This window comes from Carassius carassius, chromosome 37 (genome assembly GCF_963082965.1).
Source record: "Carassius carassius chromosome 37, fCarCar2.1, whole genome shotgun sequence".
In the NCBI taxonomy this organism is placed as follows: Eukaryota; Metazoa; Chordata; class Actinopteri; order Cypriniformes; family Cyprinidae; genus Carassius; species Carassius carassius.
In genome coordinates, this window is record NC_081791.1 from 4,132,268 (window position 1) to 4,150,792 (window position 18,525).

Genomic DNA, 18,525 nt, shown 5'->3' on the forward strand with positions numbered 1-18,525 from the left:
AAGAGTGTTGCTTTCCCGAATGTCAGCCTGATCGCTTTTATACAATAGCTCAACTAAAAAGATGCTAGTATTAAGTGTGTTATATTAGTCACTCTGTTTCGCTAAGGAAAAGTTTTTAACAAGGCCAAAGTAAGACCAATTGTGTGTCTCCGTGCAGCACTGTGTTAGACACCTGGCCACAACGCTTTGCAAGTAAACAGAAAACAAATGCAAAATGTGTGTGTGTGTGTGTGTGTGTGTGTGTGTGTGTGTGTGTGTGTGTGTGTGTGTGTGTGTGTGTGTGTGTGTTATAAGCAGGGCTGTAGGTGCAGTGTTAGTGCCCCCTGGCTGTGAAGCTGTAACAGATGGACGAACTCGTCTGACATGGCGTGCACAAATGGTTTGGGCGGTTTGTTGTCATAACAATGGTGCTGAAGTGTCTGCTTCTTTAGATTGATGTCAAATGGCCAGAATCCAAATAAATGCACATCATCACAGAGCTCTAGTGCCACATTAACTAACATGAAACCTGTGGAGAGGCGTTTTCCTTTCAGGCCAAGCCCCTTCCAGAAACAGTCTAATGTCTTGAGGTAGTAGGGACTAAAGAACACTACGGGCTGCTGAGGTCTGATGGGCTGGAGCACCTGGAGGGTTTTAACTGACACTGCAGTGCAGTGTGTGTATGCAAAGGCTGAAATCATCAGAGACGCATTTCCATACACACTCACGCGCTGCACCAGCGGATCCGGATTCACAGCCATATTTCTGTAACAGCAGAGATATGCACATAAATTATCAGTTGCAACATTAATGCCCACAGTATATGAAATGTTCTATTACTTTCCTCAATGTTAATTTGAATCTTTATGTTAATAATTGTGTTAATATCATCTCACTTTGCTGAGAGCTGACTGGGATTCATGGTCACTAGATCAGTCTTTACCCCAACATCACTGTCATTAATGGGAGCCAAGTTCAACCTGAAAAAATATACATAATTTAACAATTGCTGGATTATTAAAAGCTCAACTGAACAAGGCAAAATTCTGATAAGTAGGGCTATTAAAATGTTATAAAAGTGAGACCCCCATGAATTCAAACAACAGCCTTTCTGGAAGTTATATGACAGATATTCATAACAGAGCACAGACATGTTTATTGTGATTTCAATCTTTGATTTTGTATTTATTCTATTAGACTCTGCACATATCACCTAACTTATTTTGTAATTAGTCTTCTGCTCTATATTATTTTCTACTTTACAATGCCCTTGCTATACATTTGATACAGTGGCATGTGAAAGTTCGAACCCCTTGCAGAATCTGTGAAAATGTGAATATTTTTAACAAAATAAAAGGGATCATAGAAAATGCATATTATTGTTTATTTAGTACAGTCCCGAGATAGTTTACATAAAAGCTGCTTACATATAGTCCACAAGAGACTTTTTTTTTTTTTTTTTTTGAGATTGTTGCTCATGAGTCCCTTGTTTGTTCTGAACGGTTAAACTGAGCACTGTTCTTCAGAAAAAAAGAAAACTCTTGCATATTTAAACCCTTTCCACCAACGACTGTATGATTTTGAGATCCATCTTTTAACACTGAGGACAGTTGAGGGACACAAACACAGCTATAACAGAAGGTTCGAACATTCACTGATGCTCCACAAGGAAGCACAATGCATTAAGAGCTGGGGATGAAAACATTTGGTATTTGAAGATCAAGGTTAATTGCACTTAATTTGCCTTCTGTGAAACTTGCAAGTATATTCTGTTGCTTCCGAAGGTCAGTACTAAAAAAAAATAAAATCCCTCAACCATCCTCAGTGTGAAAAGATGGATCTCAAAATCCTACAGTCACTGCTGGAAAGAGTTCAAATACGCAAAAAATGCTGGAAAACTGAAGAATCTGCAGGAGGATTTTTCTGAAGAACAGTGCTCAGTTCCACTTAAAATATTAACTGATAATTTGAGCAATATATATGTATATATATATATATATATATATATATATATATACACACATTTTTTTTGGTCTTGTGGACTATATATAAACATCTTTTATGTTAAATATCTTACTCAGGACAGTACTAAATAATAAATAACATGCATTTTTTTATGATCTCTCTTATTTTGTTCAAATTATTAACTTTTTCACAGATTCTGCGAGGGGTTTCCAAACTTTCACATGCCACTTTATGATGCTTCCTTCTGCAAGTACCATTACTCATCATTACAAGCAAATAACCTATAGTTAGTGTAATTTGTTCATTAATATTACACAGCAACTAACTGTATAATTACACTGTAACAAAGACAAACTAAAGTTATAATAAATCCAATAAATATCCATAACCAATTAGGGTAGAGTGCCGCTTTGTGTTGCATTATGTTGTCTGATAAGGTTAGCATGAGCCGTAATGCAAAAATTATACCTACTGCAAGTGAGTGTCACAGAATAACCGGGAGGCTGAGGAGTAACAGAAAGATAGTTTTATTGAAGGCACAAGCTGAGGAGAGGGTAGTGCTGGGTAGAGTGATGAATGGATCCGTGATAGCTGGGTGAAGCCGTCAGAGGAGGTAGGTGTACCACACACACGCAAAATGGAGACTTGGATCTTCGGAGGATCGCTGGAGAGAGGTAAGTAGAGGAAGAGTTAGTCCTTAGAGTTAGCATACAGGTAAGACCTTGTCGCGAACGAGACCGGACGCTGACTGAGTGTGTGTGTGTGGTATTTATAGTCCTGGTGTGATTGGGTCGTGATGAGGGTCAGGTGGAAGTGATTAGTATTCCGGTGAGGGCATGCGCTGTGAGTGAGTGGAGGTGGAACCTGGCGTGTTTGTAACAGTAACCCCCTCCCCACGGCCCGCTCCTGAGGCCCGAGGACTCCGACGACGTGGTGGACGTCCTCTTTTCCTGGGAGCTGGTCGGTCAGGATGATTGGAGTGGAAGGTGTTAAGTAAGTTAGGATCCAGGATGTCGTTACGTGGGACCCATGAATGTTCCTCTGGACCATATCCTTCCCAGTCCACTAGATATTCAAGTTGTCCACCACGCGCCGGGAGTCCAGGATGTCTCTAACTTCATAGGCCGCACCGTCTTCTAGGAGGAGTGTAGGGGGGGCTTCGGTTTCGCCAGGTTCTGTGGAAGGAGAGACAGAGGGATGGTGAGGTTTCAGGAGAGACACATGGAAAGTGGGGTGAATCCAGTACTCAGGGGGTAATTGGAGTTTAAGTGACCGGATTGATCTGCTGAAGGATGGTGAATGGGCCAGTGAATCTGGGACTTAGCTTGCGGCAGGGCAGGCGCAGGCAGATGTCCTGGGTGGACAGTCAGACCTTCTGACCGCGTTGGTAAGTTGGGGCCTCAGATCGGCGAAGGTCGGCTGTCGTTCTAAGGTCTGCGTAAGGCCCACTGGAGTTGGTGGTGTGCCGCGTCCCAGACCCTCTCGCTCCCCCGGAACCAGTAGTCGATGGCAGGGACATCCTAGGGTCACCTGACCAGGGGAATAGAGGAGGTTGGTTGCCACCCTAGGAACTGGTTCCAGGAGTTCTGGTGGCCATGACAGAAGGTATGGAAGAAGCGTCCAATCTCCTGGACCTTCCTCTCCGTCTGCCCGTTCGACTGGGGATGGTATCCGGAGGACAGGCTGATGGCCACACCTAGGAGTGAGTGGAAAGCCTTTCATACCCAGGAGATGAACTGAGGACCTCTGTGCGAGACGATATCCTCTGGGATACCGAAGTACCTGAAGACATGGTTAAATAATAACTCGGCCGTTTCCATGGCCGTGGGCAGACCTTTCAGGGGGAGAAGAGGACATGATTTAGAAAATCTATCCACTATGACAAGAATGCAGGTATTATTATCTGAAGGAGGAAGATCAGTAATGAAATCCACCCCTAGGTGTGACCACGGGCGATTGGGAACGGGCAGAGGATGGAGCTTGCCTGATGGAAGATGGCGTGGGCTCTTGGATTTGGTGCAGTTTGCACATCCGTTCACGTACCTCCTGACATCCGAGGCCATGTTGGGCCACCAGAAGCGTTCTTTCAGCAAAGAGAGGGTTGAGATGTGTGAGCGGAGTGAATGAGTGGAGTGCGCCGTGTCCTGGGAATGTACAGATGTCCCGGTGGGCAACCCGGCGGGGTGTTTGTAGCAGGATCGGTTGGAGGAAGGGTTTCGGCGGACCAGGTAATGGGGCAGATGATGACCTTTTCAGGGAGAATGGTTTCGGGTTCTTCGAGATTCTCTTCGGGGGCGTGCCACCGGGACAGGGCATCAGCCTTTATGTTCTTTACCCCTGGGCAATAAGAGATGGTAAAGTGGAAGCGGGTGAAGAATAGCGCCCAGCGGGCTTGTCTCAGTTTTAACCTCTTGGCAACTCGAAGATACTCCAGATTTTTGTGATCCGTGAGAACCAGAAAGGGGTGTTTGGCTCCCTCCAGCCAATGCCTCCATTCTTCCAGGGCCAACTTGATGGCCAACAGCTCTCGGTTGCCGATGTCATAGTTTACCTCCGCCGGGTTGAGCTTCCGGGCGAAGAAGGCGCATGGGTGGAGGCGACAGGGATTCCCCTGCTGCTGAGATATGACCGCTCCTACTCTGGTAGTTGAGGCGGCGACTTCCACGACGAAGGGTCGGTCGGGGTCAGGATGGACCAGGATTAGAGCGGTCGTAAAGGCCTCTTTGAGGGTGTGGAAGGCCTCTGTGGCGGAAGGAGTCCAAGAGAGGGATTTTGGTTTGTTACGGAGGAGACTGGTGAGAGGGCTGGTGATGGTACTGTAGTTTTGGATGAACCGTCTATAGAAATTTGCAAAGCCAAGGAATCGTTGTAGTTCTTTGATGGTGGTAGGAGTGGGCCAATCTCTGATGGCATAACCTTCCAGATGCCACTGCTGCTGATGTTGTACCCAAGGAACTGCACTGAGGGCTGATGGAAAGAGCATTTCTCGGCCTTGAGGTAGAGCTGAAAGGCCCTCAGGCATTGCAGGACCTCCCCAACGTGGCGTCGATGTTCCGCTAGGCTCCGGGAGTATATGAGGATATTATCAATGTAGACGAGGACGAACTTATGGAAGAACTCCCGGAGCACCTCGTGAATAAAATCCTGGAAGACGGAGGGGGCGTTAACAAGTCCATACGTCAGCGCACAATACTCATAGTGGCCAGTAGGGGTTATGAAGGCAGTTTTCCACTCGTCCCCCTCTCGTATCAGGATTAGGTTATGGGCGCTGCGGAGGTCCAACTTGGTGAAGACAGTGGCACCACGGAGATGTTCCAAGGCAGCTGGGACGAGGGGAAGTGGGTATCTGAATTTGACGGTTATATTGTTGAGAGCCCGATAATCGATACAGGGTCTCAAGCCTCCGTCCTTCTTTTCCACAAAGAAGAAGCTCGAAGCAACAGGGGAGGTAGATGGACGAATGTAACCCTGGGCCAGTGCCTCCTTGATGTATTCCTCCATGGCCTTCTCCTCTGGAATGGATAGGGGGTAGATCCTTCCTCTAGGCACTGGTTCAGCCAGCAGCAGATCGATGGCACAGTCCCACGGTCGGTGTGGAGGCAGCTTGGAAGCCCGTTTGGGGCAGAAGACGTCACTGAAGGGGGCGTAGCAGGTAGGGAAGGAAATGGATTGATTTTCCACTGGGCTCTCTATTGAGGTAGAATAAACTGGAAGAGGTTAAGGGGAAGGTTTGGCTGGGACTGGACAACCAGATATGCAGTTCTTGAAACAGGCGTCGCCCCACTTCTGTACTTTGCTCGTTTTCCAGGAGATGACAGGATTGTGCTGCTCCAACCACGGGCGCCCTAGAAAGACGTCAGCGGTGGATTCCTCCAGAACTAGCAGATGGATCTCCTCGTGGTGGAGTAGTCCGGTTTGGAGGGAAATGGGACCCACACTATGACGTACACATCTTCTACTCAACGGCCTGCCAGTAATTGTGTGGAAGTGGTAGGCTGACGGCGTTGCCGTGGTAGTGAGTTTGAGTTGACGGCAGAGGGCGCCAGAGATGAAGTTGCCGGCTGACCCAGAATCGATGAGGGCGGAAACTGGAAGAGAGATGTCAGCGGCAGTAAGTGTCACAACAGTGGTGAGTGGTTTCATTTGGTATTTTGAAGGGAGAATGGCACTCACCATGGGACGAGGAGGACGGACGGGGCATACAGTGATGGTATGCCCTGCACTACTGCACAGTAGAGGCAAAGATTCTGGGCCAGCCGTCTTTGTCTTTCAGCCATTGAGAGTCGATATGAGTCCACAAGTGTGGGATCGTTGGCTGGTTCTGGGGAGCTGACGGCCTCTGGTCGGCAGAGTGGCGAGGTGGAATACGCCTGGCCCTGGTGCTTTTCTAAGCATGACTGCATACGGGTGGCGAAGCGGAGGGAAAGCAGAGGAGCGGGTAGTGCTGGGTAGAGTGATGAATGAATCCGTGATAGCTGGGTGAAGACGTCAGAGGAGGGAGGTGTACCACACACACGCACGATGGAGACTTGGATATTCGGAGGATCGCTGGAGAGAGGTAAGTAGAGGAGCAGTTAGTCCTTAGAGTAAGCATACAGGTAAGACCTTGTCGCGAACGAGACCGGACGCTGACTGAGTGCGTGTGTGTGGTATTTATAGTGGTGATGTGATTGGGTCTTGATGAGGGTCAGGTGGAAGTGATTAGTATTCCGGTGAGGGCATGCGCTGTGAGTGAGTGGAGGTGGAACCTGGCGTGTTTGTAACAGTGAGCACGTCAGAAATGATGGCATATGGGTAGTGCAGGATGTACCTGATGACGAAGTCTGCACTGTCAATCTCTCTTCCACAACTGCTGTTCTTCAGAATCCCCCCATTGCCCACCACAGCACAACTTCCCAGATGACCACGGTTACTCCATGGAAAGTCCTAAAAAAAAAGAACATCATAGTTACATAGTGAAAGAACCTGTCACAGTTAACAAAAGAACATAAGTTAATGTATGAACATGAATTATGAATAGAATATTTATGAACGGATATTAACCTACATTAATAATTAATGTAAAAAATTGCTTGTATATGATACCTAACACTGTGTCCTGACCAGACACGACGTGACAATACGACAAAATCAATCAAATGTCACAGCCATTCAAAGTGAGAAGCACACTGCATGGACAAGTTTATAATCTAATTTATGTAATGAATGAATATTAAACCTTTTTAACATTATTAAAAGTTCAAACTGAGTGATGGAATCCAATGTCTTCTTTGTCATCTCGCACTGAGTTTGCAGTTTGATCTAACATGTTTGCTTTAATTTAGACTATTTTCAAGATTTGAGGTAAAATATCTGTTTTTTGCTTTCTGTACGACAATACATATCATGCAATATGATATTTAAACTCACATTATACACTTTTAACATTGATTAAAGCAGTAAAGCATTGTCATAGTTTGCATGTTGATGTTCCTGTCGTGACGTCGCATAAATAGAAACAGTTTCTTAAGACAAAATCTTTGATTAACATGGAAAAGACTTATCGCAGTGCATGTAGTTAGAGCACAGTGTTATAGGCCTACTAATTTTAACAAAACCTGTTTGTGAAAATGGTGTTACCAAAAAGTCCTGTCCTATCTTATCAGAAAAACAGTGAAAGTCTGGTGGTAAGGACAGACCTCAGGCAGCATTTTGTGAAGTGCAGCTCCCACTTTGTACACCCTATTTGAGGTCTCATATGTAATGCTTTGATTCACAGCTGTGTTCTTCTTTGTCAGGTATAATAAATCTGTGGCATTACAACAGAAACGCAGTCTTAATCTAAGGGGAGTGAGAGAAAAAAATATTTAGTTTACATAATTACCTTCTTAAAGCTTTAACCTGTGCTTCTTATTGTCTCTATATACAGAAGCTATTTTTTAATGTGACATCCATGGTAGAAATTTTTGACTGTTTTTGTCTGCATTGGATGATTTTACTGCATGTCTCATGTTACTCCACATTATACCAGAGGTGTCCAGTCTGCTTCTGAAAGGTTAGTTTATCTGTTTATCAACACACCTGCTTGGAAGTCTGGACCTCCAGGAGCAGAATTGGACATAATACACTTATGCACCACTAAAGGCATATTTACTTTAATTGTCTGTTTCGCCACACACCTGTTTAGCTCCTTTTGGGTTCTGTTGGACACATGTGGACAGCTCATGAATGCTGAGAGAGGCCCAGTCACATTTGTCATATCCATACTAAAAAAAAAAAAGAGAGAGACATTACTACAGTCGTGGCCAAAAGTTTTGAGAATTACATAAATATTAGTTTTCAAAAAGTTTGCTGCTAAACTGCTTTTAGATCTTTGTTTCAGTTGTTTCTGTGATGTGCTGAAATATAATTACAATCACTTCATATGTTTCAAAGGCCTTTATCGACAATTACATGAAATTTATGCAAAGAGTCTTTTGCAGGACTTTTTCAGGACCTCTGCAATTCGACTGGGCATGCTCTCAATCAACTTCTTGGCCAAATCCTGACTGATAGCAACCCATTTTTTCATAATCACTTCTTGGAGTTTGTCAGAATTAGTGGGTTTTTGTTTGTCCACCCGCCTCTTGAGGATTGACCACAAGTTCTCAATGGGATTAAGATCTGGGGAGTTTCCAGGCCACGGACCCAAAAGTTCAACATTCTGGTCCCCGAGCCACTTAGTTATCACTTTTGCCTTATGGCACGGTGCTCCATCATGCTGGTAAATGCATTGTTCTTCACCAAACTGTTGTTGGATTGTTGGAAGAAGTTGCTGTTGGAAGGTTTTTTTTGGTACCATTCTTTATTCATGGCTGTGTTTTTGGGCAGAATTGTGAGTGAGCCCACTCCCTTGGATGAGAAGCAACCCCACACATGAATGATGTCAAGATGCTTTACTGTTGGCATGACACAGGACTGATGGTAGCGCTCAATCTTTCTTCTCCGGACAAGCCTTTTTCCAGATGCCCCAAACAATCGGAAAGGGGCTTCATCGGAGAATATGACTTTGCCCCAGTCCTCAGCAGTCCATTCACTATACTTTCTGCAGAAGATCAATATGTCCCTGATGTTTTTTTGGAGAGAAGTGGCTTCTTTGCTGCCCTTCTTGACACCAGGCCATCTTCCAAAAGTCTTCGCCTCACTGTGCGTGCAGATGCGCTCACACCTGCCTGCTGCCATTCCTGAGCAAGCTCTGCACTGGTGGCACTCCGATCCCGCAGCTGAATCCTCTTTAGGAGACGATCCTGGCGCTTGCTGGACTTTCTTGGACGCCCTGAAGCCTTCTTTACAAGAATTGAACCTCTTTCCTTGAAGTTCTTGATGATCCTATAAATTGTTGATTTAGGTGCAATCTTAGTAGCCACAATATCCTTGCCTGTGAAGCCATTTTTATGCAACGCAATGATGGCTGCATGCATTTCTTTGCAGGTCAACATGGTTAACAATGGAAGAACAATGATTTCAAGCATCACCCTTTTAACATGTCAAGTATGCCATTCTAACCCAATTAGTCTGACATAATGATCTCCAGCCTTGTGCTCGTCAACATTCTCACCTGAGTTAACAAGACGATTACTGAAATGATCTCAGCAGGTCCTTTAATGACAGCAATGAAATGCAGTGGAAAGGTTTTTTTTTGGATTAAGTTAATTTTCATGGCAAAGGAGGACTATGCAATTCATCTGATCACTCTTCATAACATTCTGGAGTATATGCAAATTGCTATTATAAAAACTTAAGCAGCAGCTTTTCCAATTTCCAATATTTATGTAATTCTCAAAACTTTTGGCCACGACTGTACATTGTTTATGAATAAAAAAAGAAACAAAGAAAGAGGCTGATACAAAACCTGGTCACTGTATGTTAGTCCTTTGATAAGATTATTTGCTCATATTTCTCGCTTGTGAAATAATCTATTATTTGCCTAGCCTCTTACCTCTTAGCTGGACTGATGTTGGATAACTTTTGACGAAGTTTCATGCAATTCAGTAAATTAAATCTGTCTGTCATTTCACTTCTGTAGAGTAAGAGAACAAAACAGATGTAAATTCTGGTGTGATCTGAAACATTCCACAACAAAAGGCAATAAAAATACTGCCACAGATATTATTACTTAGGCCAACAGAAATACTGAGACATTTTTTTAATTGCTGTTAGGCTTCAATGTGTGCCCTAAGTCAAGAATGATCAACACCAATCAAAAATCATGATCATGATCAATCTTCAACTCCTAAAGTGCCTACACAACCACATCATCCAAATGAGAAGCAAACAGTCTTTCAGACATCCATGAGTTAAAAAAGTAGAACGTGAACCTGACAGTTTTTTTTAAATGTTTAATACAGTTAAGCTGCTTTCATTAAAATAATTTTTTTATAAAATATACATAAATATGTCATATAAAAAATATTGTATAAAATATTCATAAACAGGACATAACTTGGCTTGAGTGCCGAATTGACCCTTTGCAAAGCATTTGATTGACAGGCTGAATCCACCATCTTGTCTGACAGATACGGCTGGAAACTAACAATAAATGGAATTTTCAGCCAATTAGATCATGCTTTATTAACATTTACACCTACCCAACACTTAATAATTTAAAACCAGTAATTGTTGCACAGTGTGACAAAAATCACGCTATATTGATTTCACAAGTTCATGCTTACATATAATTAGCTGAGGTAAGGTATGCGTATTTGGCGTGCTGTCCAGGGAAGGGCTCTGAGCTCAGGAATGGCCTGAACCTAGAGTACCCCCCTTCCCCATCTAATTATAAAGTGAACTCGAAGTGAGGAAACCGTCAATGGATAAAGGTAAGTCAGCGATATTTATACTGTGGTATTGATTACTAAATTGTGGTCCACCTGTGTTGATTAGGCTTAGTATCTGACTCGCTCCTCCCGAATCTTGTTACTAGAACATCTTTTGTTCATGCCACATAGTATCCAGTTGGAGTTATATTAAAAATTGTCCAGGCTACTCCAAGCTCTATCATTGCAGTCAACGGGTGTTGCAGTTGAACAGTCCACAAGTCATCAACAAAGTATTTATAGTTGTGTAAATATTGTTATACTAACAGTTGTCTGAAGTTTTGGTTGACTGTAATTCATTACATACCTTTATATCAAAGTCATCTGACATTATCAAGATTAATTTGTTTTGACTCTGAGTTCTTGTCATATTTTATTACTATTTTCTAAACTATAACAAATAAACTGTGATAATGTGAGAATTTTTTTTTCAAGGTGGCCAAATAAATTTTGGTTTGATTGTATATTTATTTTACATTGAAGACTATGTAGTGCTATTTAACATTTGATTATTCGGTTTCTGTACCTGGACGCCTACAAACTTCTTTTTTGACTGAGCTATACAAAGCAAACGATAGAAAAGAAAACACTATAGGTATTTTCTGGATCTTTCAAAAGCATTTGATACCGTTAACCATTTTATTCTGTTAAAAGAAAGGTTCATATTACGGTATACGGAATAAATCACTACTCTGGTTCACTAGTTACTTTTCAGACCGGTATCAAACTGTCAACTATAATGGGACAGAATCCCCTCCCCTTCCTCTACAGTGTGGTTTACCACAGGGATCCATCTTGGGTCCCTTGTTATTTTTATTATATGTTAATGACCTCCCAAATATCTCAAATAAACTTTCTAAAATGTTATTTGCAAATGATACAAGTGTATTTTACTCCCACAAAAACCCTGAAATCCCTTATATGCACAAATGCATCAGATGACACTACAGCTGAATAAAATGCAGATATACAGAATTTCAATGCAAAGCTAATTGACATAGCTTGTATCACAGTAAAGCTTTCTATAAAGAATATTTTCTGTCTCACTGTGATAAAAAGTAATATGGAACAACAGAAGCTAACTGTTTCAAACATGACTGATGTTATATAGTGATTTTGGAAAAAAAACATGACATTTATTGACTCATAAATTGTCAAGTTTGACTCTATTTTAAGCAAACATATTATCTAACCCTGCTGCCAGGAGCAACTGTTTTATAACTAATTTAAGGGTGAAAGCAAAGAAGGTTAAGTGAGGGTTTAAAAGAAAAGAATTGATTTAAAACTGTGTGATTTGAAGTGTGCCAGTAATATATATGTATATCATACATAACATGGTGTATAGGTAAGTTTGGGCATCGTTTGACTTTTTATGATTCTGATTCTTGTCAATTCCTAATTTTGATTCCAATAAGGTAAATAATAATAAATAAATGAATAAATAAAAATCTTATTAAATATTTAATTGTTAGGAAATTTTCAGGAGCTGACAAAATGATGATTTAAAATCAGAGCCTAGCTTACATTCACTAAAATACTGAAACGCTAATGATGCTGATTCAAAATTACAACGCAGGTGATTGACAGTTAAAGCAAAGCGCGGTTTGAACAGCCTGCCCCCGCAGCTGAACTGGAAGTTCAGACCTGTCTGTTATTGGCTGAAGTGCAGGGCTCCTCCCCAGCAGTTTGAAAAGTGCCCGTCAAACGCTGGCTCACTCTTCTCCATCTGCGCCTTCTTTGTCAGGGTTTTTTTTTTTTTTTTGTACTTTTACTTTTGGTGAAAAATAAATGTAGCGAAGTTTTATTGTACTTACTTAAAAGTAAAAGTACCACAATTTAATTATACTCAAAATAATAATAATAATAATTTAATCAAGTACTGTACTGTAAGTATTTATAATTAGTTACTTTCCACCTCTAACATTAACTAAGGAGGGCAGGTCTTTGCGAACGGTGCAACCTATCCACCTATCATGCAAACCTATCCACATGACAATGCTACAATGCTTTCTAAACTACTGTTTTCTGATAAGGAAAGAGACTGGGCATAAACAGGAGTTATTGAATTATAACCGATGGGAGTAAAATTAAAAAAAATTTGCATCTAAAAGTGTCTTTGTGAGTATCCTTTGCAAAAACAGATTTTAGAAAGAATATTGCCTCATATTGTGTCATAGCACTTTTCTTGATTATTGACTGAATTATGTTTCATTTTCATGTTTGTCTTAGTAGTAATATACAAAACGGCATAAGCGAATTATACCAAATGTAACATTTTGTTTTATACAATCAGTTTTTTTTTTCTTTTCAGGAAACACAAGACTCTATATATTGTAAAATCCATGTGGTTTATTACAATATAAAATCCACATCCTCCAGCTTTATATCATTCAGGTGCATAAATGTAGTCCCCTGCATACCCCCTGCCTCACCTTTATTTCAGCATCCTGCCTACATCACCTCAGCATCAGCATCCTTCCTGCGGAGAGCAGAGAAGCTTGTGCCGCTAGCTCTGCGCTAACTGCTTTTGCTATGAGCTCACAGCTGAGCTATCTGGTCTTCAGAACGTGAAAGAAAGAAATAGCTGTTTATAAACACAGCACTGTAATAATATCAATATATATTTACTGAAACGCATCTTTTACTGTACTTTACTGTCAATACACGGTTTATCAGATTGTGAGCTGTGCTTTTACGTTTCAAAATAATGATAATATCAAAAACAATGCAAAAGCACTCATATGCGCTCACCAGACATGTGTCCTCTCCACTCTATGGTGCAGCTGAATGTTCTTCAAGTTTAGCTTTTGATTTTTTTTTTATTCAAATATCCATTTATCCGTGCAGCCAATGCGTAAGGCTTCCAGCATGCCATTATAGCCTTCAAAACTGTTTTTTAAAAATCTACAAGACCCACGCTCAAAACAGCTCAAGCGCTGACCTGTTACGCTCCGCTCTCGGAGGGCTCTCGAGTAGGAATGTGATGCATCTGAAAGTTTCCTCGTGGTATCAAATTCCCATTGCGATTCTATTGAAGATTGTTTTTATCTGTGATTGTTACACAATGAAACTTTGCAGTCAAATTCCTGAGAATGAGAGCTTTCTTGTGATAGATGACTTTGACTGTTTTGTTAAAAATATAATAAATACAACAAAAACACCAGCAAGTCCACATCTGAATGGCTCTAAAAACAAAATTAAGATTTTGGAGTGGCCAAGTCAAAGTCCTGATTTAAATACAATTGAGATGCAATGGCAAGAGCTTAAACAGTCCATTCATGCTCGAAAGCCCTCCAATCTGGCTGAATTAAAACAATTCTGCTAAGTAGAGTGGACCAAAACTCCTCCACAGTGATGTGAAAGACTCATTGCCAGTTATCGTTAATGCTTGATTGCAGTTAATGCTGCAAAGGGTGGCACAACCAGTTATTGGATTTAGGGGGTAATTACTTCTTCACGTAGGACCAGGCAGGTTTGGACAGCTTTATTCCCTTAATAAATGAAATCATTATTTCAAAACTGCGTTTTGTATTTACTCTGGTTATATTAACATTTTTATGATCTTAATCATTCAAGTGTGAAAAATCTGAAAAAAAAACAGGAAGGGGGCAAAAACTTTTTCAGAGCACGGTACATTTTCATCATTTACATAGAATGTATCAGTTTCACAACCAGAGTGCAATCGACTCAAGCCTATAGAAAACACTCTCTCTCCGAATCGAGCCCTAGCCCCACTCCATATTTCCATGCAGGAACACAGAGAATTCGCTTCCCAATGCTAGCCATTTTCTCTGATATCTTCAGCTTGTGTGCATGATAGCTGAGTTTGGGGAACTGAAATACAGCAGCTGAAACAGGAAGTCAGAAGCCTAATAAAAAGGGCTAAAGGGCACAGAGTCTCAGTCTCAGATGTCACAGCCACAGACCGCTGGCTAAATGTCTGATGCAGATGGAACACAAAATTGAAAAAGCTTCAGGAGTTTTGCAGTTGTCATAGGATTCAATTATACAGTATTTCCGGGAGACATCCCAGGCGATGCAGTAATGCCAAACCCCCTCATCGAAGAAGAAAGCCATCGTATATGTAAAAATATGTAAAGTGCATGGCTCTGGCTCTTTAAAATATGTTCAAGAGTTTTACTCTGCAATCTGTTATTGTGGGCAGGCAGTAGCCAGCTATGAGGTCTCTGAGGCCTGGACCTTGGTAAAATTTTAGTCCGTGGTATGATTGTTGCCAGAAGCTGGCAGAGTGAATGAGGCTTGAGAGCAGGGCTGTGCCCAGAAAAAGGCGCAGTAGGGGTTGGGTGCTTGTTAATACAAATTATCTAGTTGTTACAATATACAATTAACAGAGAAGACAGCACACTGTAATAATTCCAGACTTTATTGTAGATGTTTTGATAAGAGTGGGCTATCCCTCACTCTCTTCTGCTTCATCTTCAATATAAGTAGGGGAGAGTGGGGTAAGTTGAGCCAGTGGGTAAATTGACCCACCCCCTGTTTCTTGGCCTACTTTACACTTTTACTGTCTTGTGACCATGTATTTTGGAACCACCTTTCATTTCCAGAAGAGGAGAAACACGTGGGGGGTGGAGAGCAACCATTTACTTTAAAAAACATTTTTTTTGCTTGTCAATGTACAATTTTAGCATAACAAATTTAATGGTTGTTACATCAAAGGAAATTTATCCAGGTCTAAATATATTTATGATACATATAGGTGATTTAATAACATATAAAAGCATGCAAATCATTTAGCTAAATATTAGCCTTAACTCAACTTTCCAAAATGGAAGCTTTGGGGCAAAGTGAGCCAAATGGTTTGGGGTAAATCAAGTCAGCATTTTAACTTACCCCAACATAAGTCACATGTATATTTGTAGTTTATTTGATAGGGACAGTCTAGAAGGGCATCAAATCCTTCTCTGATAAGAACCAGAAAATGCTTTTCATCACATTATAATCAGATACATCTTTCCACCCGTCCCTAATGGCTAAAAAACTCTCTGTTTAGTCTGTTTTTAGGAAGGCTACAAATTTGGTGTTCAACATATTGTTTCAGAAATGCAATTACAATTAAATATTTAAATTTAAACTGCATTTGGTTGGTTTTATGCTGTTAAAATTAACTTCATGAAAATAAATATGACTTCTTGTAAAAGGAAATTATTAAATTATTCTTATTCTTATTATTTATTTCACATGGGTTTGAATCAGATTTGGTCAGATGGTTATTTTACACCCAGATGGTGCATCTACCCACTGATTCGACTCGGGTAAACGTACCCCTAACCCGGGGCAAACTGAGCCATGGGAACACTTTTTTATAAGAAGCCATATTTTTTAGAAACCTTTGTCATATATACATTCTGATCATTTAAAATTATAGGAATACTTTCATTAGGATAGGACAGGAAAGGATAGGATAGGTACTTCCATTTTACCTCTGCATCATTTTAACTGATTTTGAGGACCACATAAGTAAAAAATGGCTAATCTTACCCCACTCTCCCCTATAAGTAAACATTTAATTTAATATTCTACAGCATAAATCTACAAGTGCTTCTTAAATTAGAATGTCGAGGAAACTCAAATTGTGAAACTCCTGTATTAAATAAATGCAATGCACACAGACTGAAGTATTTTAAGTCTTTGGTACTTTTAATTGTGATGATTTTGGCTCACATTTCATGATCTCAACAAATTAGAATATGGTGACATGCCAATCAGCTGATCAACTCAAAACACCTGCAAAGGTTTCCTGAGTCTTCAAAATGGTCTCTGACAATCATTGACACCCTTCACAAGGAATGTAGGTCACACAAATTCATTGCCAATAAGCTGGCTGTTCAAAGAGTGCTGAATCCAAGCATGTTAACAGAAAGTTGAGTGGAACAAAAAAGTGTGAAAGAAAAAGATGCACAACCAATAGAGAGAACTGCAGCCTTATGAAGATTTGTCAAGCAATGTGGATTCAAGAATTTTAGAGAACTTCACAAGGAATGCACTGAGGCTGGGGTCAAGGCATCAAGAGGCACCACACACAGAAGTGTCATGGAATTTGGCAATAGTTGTCGTATTCCACTCCTGTACCACAGACAACGTCAGAGGCCTTACCTGGCCTAAGGAGAAGAAGAAATTGACTGTTGCTATTGGTCCAAAGCCTTTTTTTCAGATGATAGCAAGATTTGTATTTCATTTGGAAACCAAGGTCCTAGAGTCCGGAGGAAGGGTGGAGAAGCTCATAGCCCAAGTTTCTTGAAGTCCAGTGTTAAGTTTCCACAGTCTGTGATGATTTGGGGTGCAATGCTATTTGCTGGTGTTGGTCCATTGTGTTTTTTGAAAACCAAAGTCACTGCACCCGTTTACCAAGAAATCCTGGAGCACTTCATGCTTCCTTTTGCTGACCCGCTTTTTGAAGATGCTGATTTCATTTTCCAGCAGGATTTGGCACCTGCCCACACTGCCAAAAGCACCAAAAGTTGGTTAAATGACCAAGCTGTTGGTCTGCTTGACTGGTCAGCAAACTCACCAGACCTGAACCCCATTGAGAATCTATGGGCTATTGTCAAGAGGAAGATGAGAATCAAGATACCAAACAATGCAGAGCTGAAGGCCACTGTCAAAGAAACCTGGGCTTCCATACCATCTCAGCAGTGCCACAAACTGATCACCTCCATGCCACGCCAAATTGAGGCAGTAATTAAAGCAAAAGAAGCCCCTACCAAGTATTGAGTACATGTACAGTAAATTAACATACTTTCCAGAAGGCCAACAATTCACTTAATGTTTTTTTTTTTAATTGGTTTTCTGAAGTATTGTAATTTGTTGAGATAGTGAATTGGTGGGTTCCCCTTCAGGAACTCTAGCTGCGTCCGAGAATGCTTTTTGGGAATGCCCTTCAGCGTGACCAGCTCTGAATAATATGTGTTATCAGTTTTATGAATGTGCGTGACGTCATAGGCGGGTGACGTAGCGACAAGGAAGCTATAAAAGCATGTGAGGTGAAACAAGCGTCAGCTTTCTGTCATTCAGCGAAGCTCTGTGTGTGTGTCAGTTACGAAGCAAATTACGTGTCTGTCAGTCTTATTTACTGTTGTCTGTCTTGAAAAGTTTCACAAGCATATCATGGCAAGAAAGGCTGATAGTAAGACGAAGCATTTGGGCGAAAGTGGATCACGTTTAAAGCTGTGTGTTCCTCAACTGCTCTCGCTACATCACGAGCGGGGATACACACAGTTTGTGCGTGTACTGCTTTCCCCTGCGTACGCTCCGCTCTCGGAGGGCTCTCTTTGAGGATGGAGTTTTCATGAGCGTTCCTCGCAGTGCTGGCCCCACTTTTGCCGAGGCAGAGTGGCAGCTGCACTCGTGGGGATCGCAATTGGATCTGGTGGAGAGAATTCAGATGGAATTCAGACTTCCCCCCGGGAAGCGGTCACAACGCTCCACCTATCTGCCTCCGAGCAGGTGGATGAGGAGAGCGTCGATGAATCGCCCTGTCAGTCACCACAGTATGAGGAGTTGTTGGAGGTGATAACTCCCGCGGTAGCCAAGTTAAAAACTGATTGGCCCGCTGAGAAAAAAGCCGAACCGCAGGAAAGTAAATTAGATGAGCGGTTTTTACAATCTCGGCCACCACCTCCACGCCGGAGCCTGCCTTTTTTCCCCGATCTCCACACCGAGGTGTCGAGATCGTGGGTGAAACCATTCTCGTCCCATTTATTTGTCCCAGCCTCTAATTATTATG

The 18,525-nt window shown here is 41.6% G+C and overlaps 1 protein-coding gene across 1 annotated transcript in view; it reads right to left on the reverse strand.

The window, feature by feature from the left end:
• Positions 1–251: 251 nt before the first annotated feature.
• LOC132117655 (alpha-2,8-sialyltransferase 8E-like) overlaps positions 252–18,525 on the reverse strand; it is a 35,861-nt gene continuing 17,587 nt past the window's right edge. The window contains exons 3-8 of the mRNA XM_059526977.1: positions 9,902–9,982; positions 8,103–8,189; positions 7,623–7,764; positions 6,755–6,870; positions 876–959; positions 252–744 (exon numbers count right to left, since the gene is read on the reverse strand). Coding sequence (XP_059382960.1) covers positions 288–744; positions 876–959; positions 6,755–6,870; positions 7,623–7,764; positions 8,103–8,189; positions 9,902–9,982 — 967 coding nt within the window. The 3' untranslated portion in view covers positions 252–287. The remainder of the gene's footprint in view (positions 745–875; positions 960–6,754; positions 6,871–7,622; positions 7,765–8,102; positions 8,190–9,901; positions 9,983–18,525) is intronic.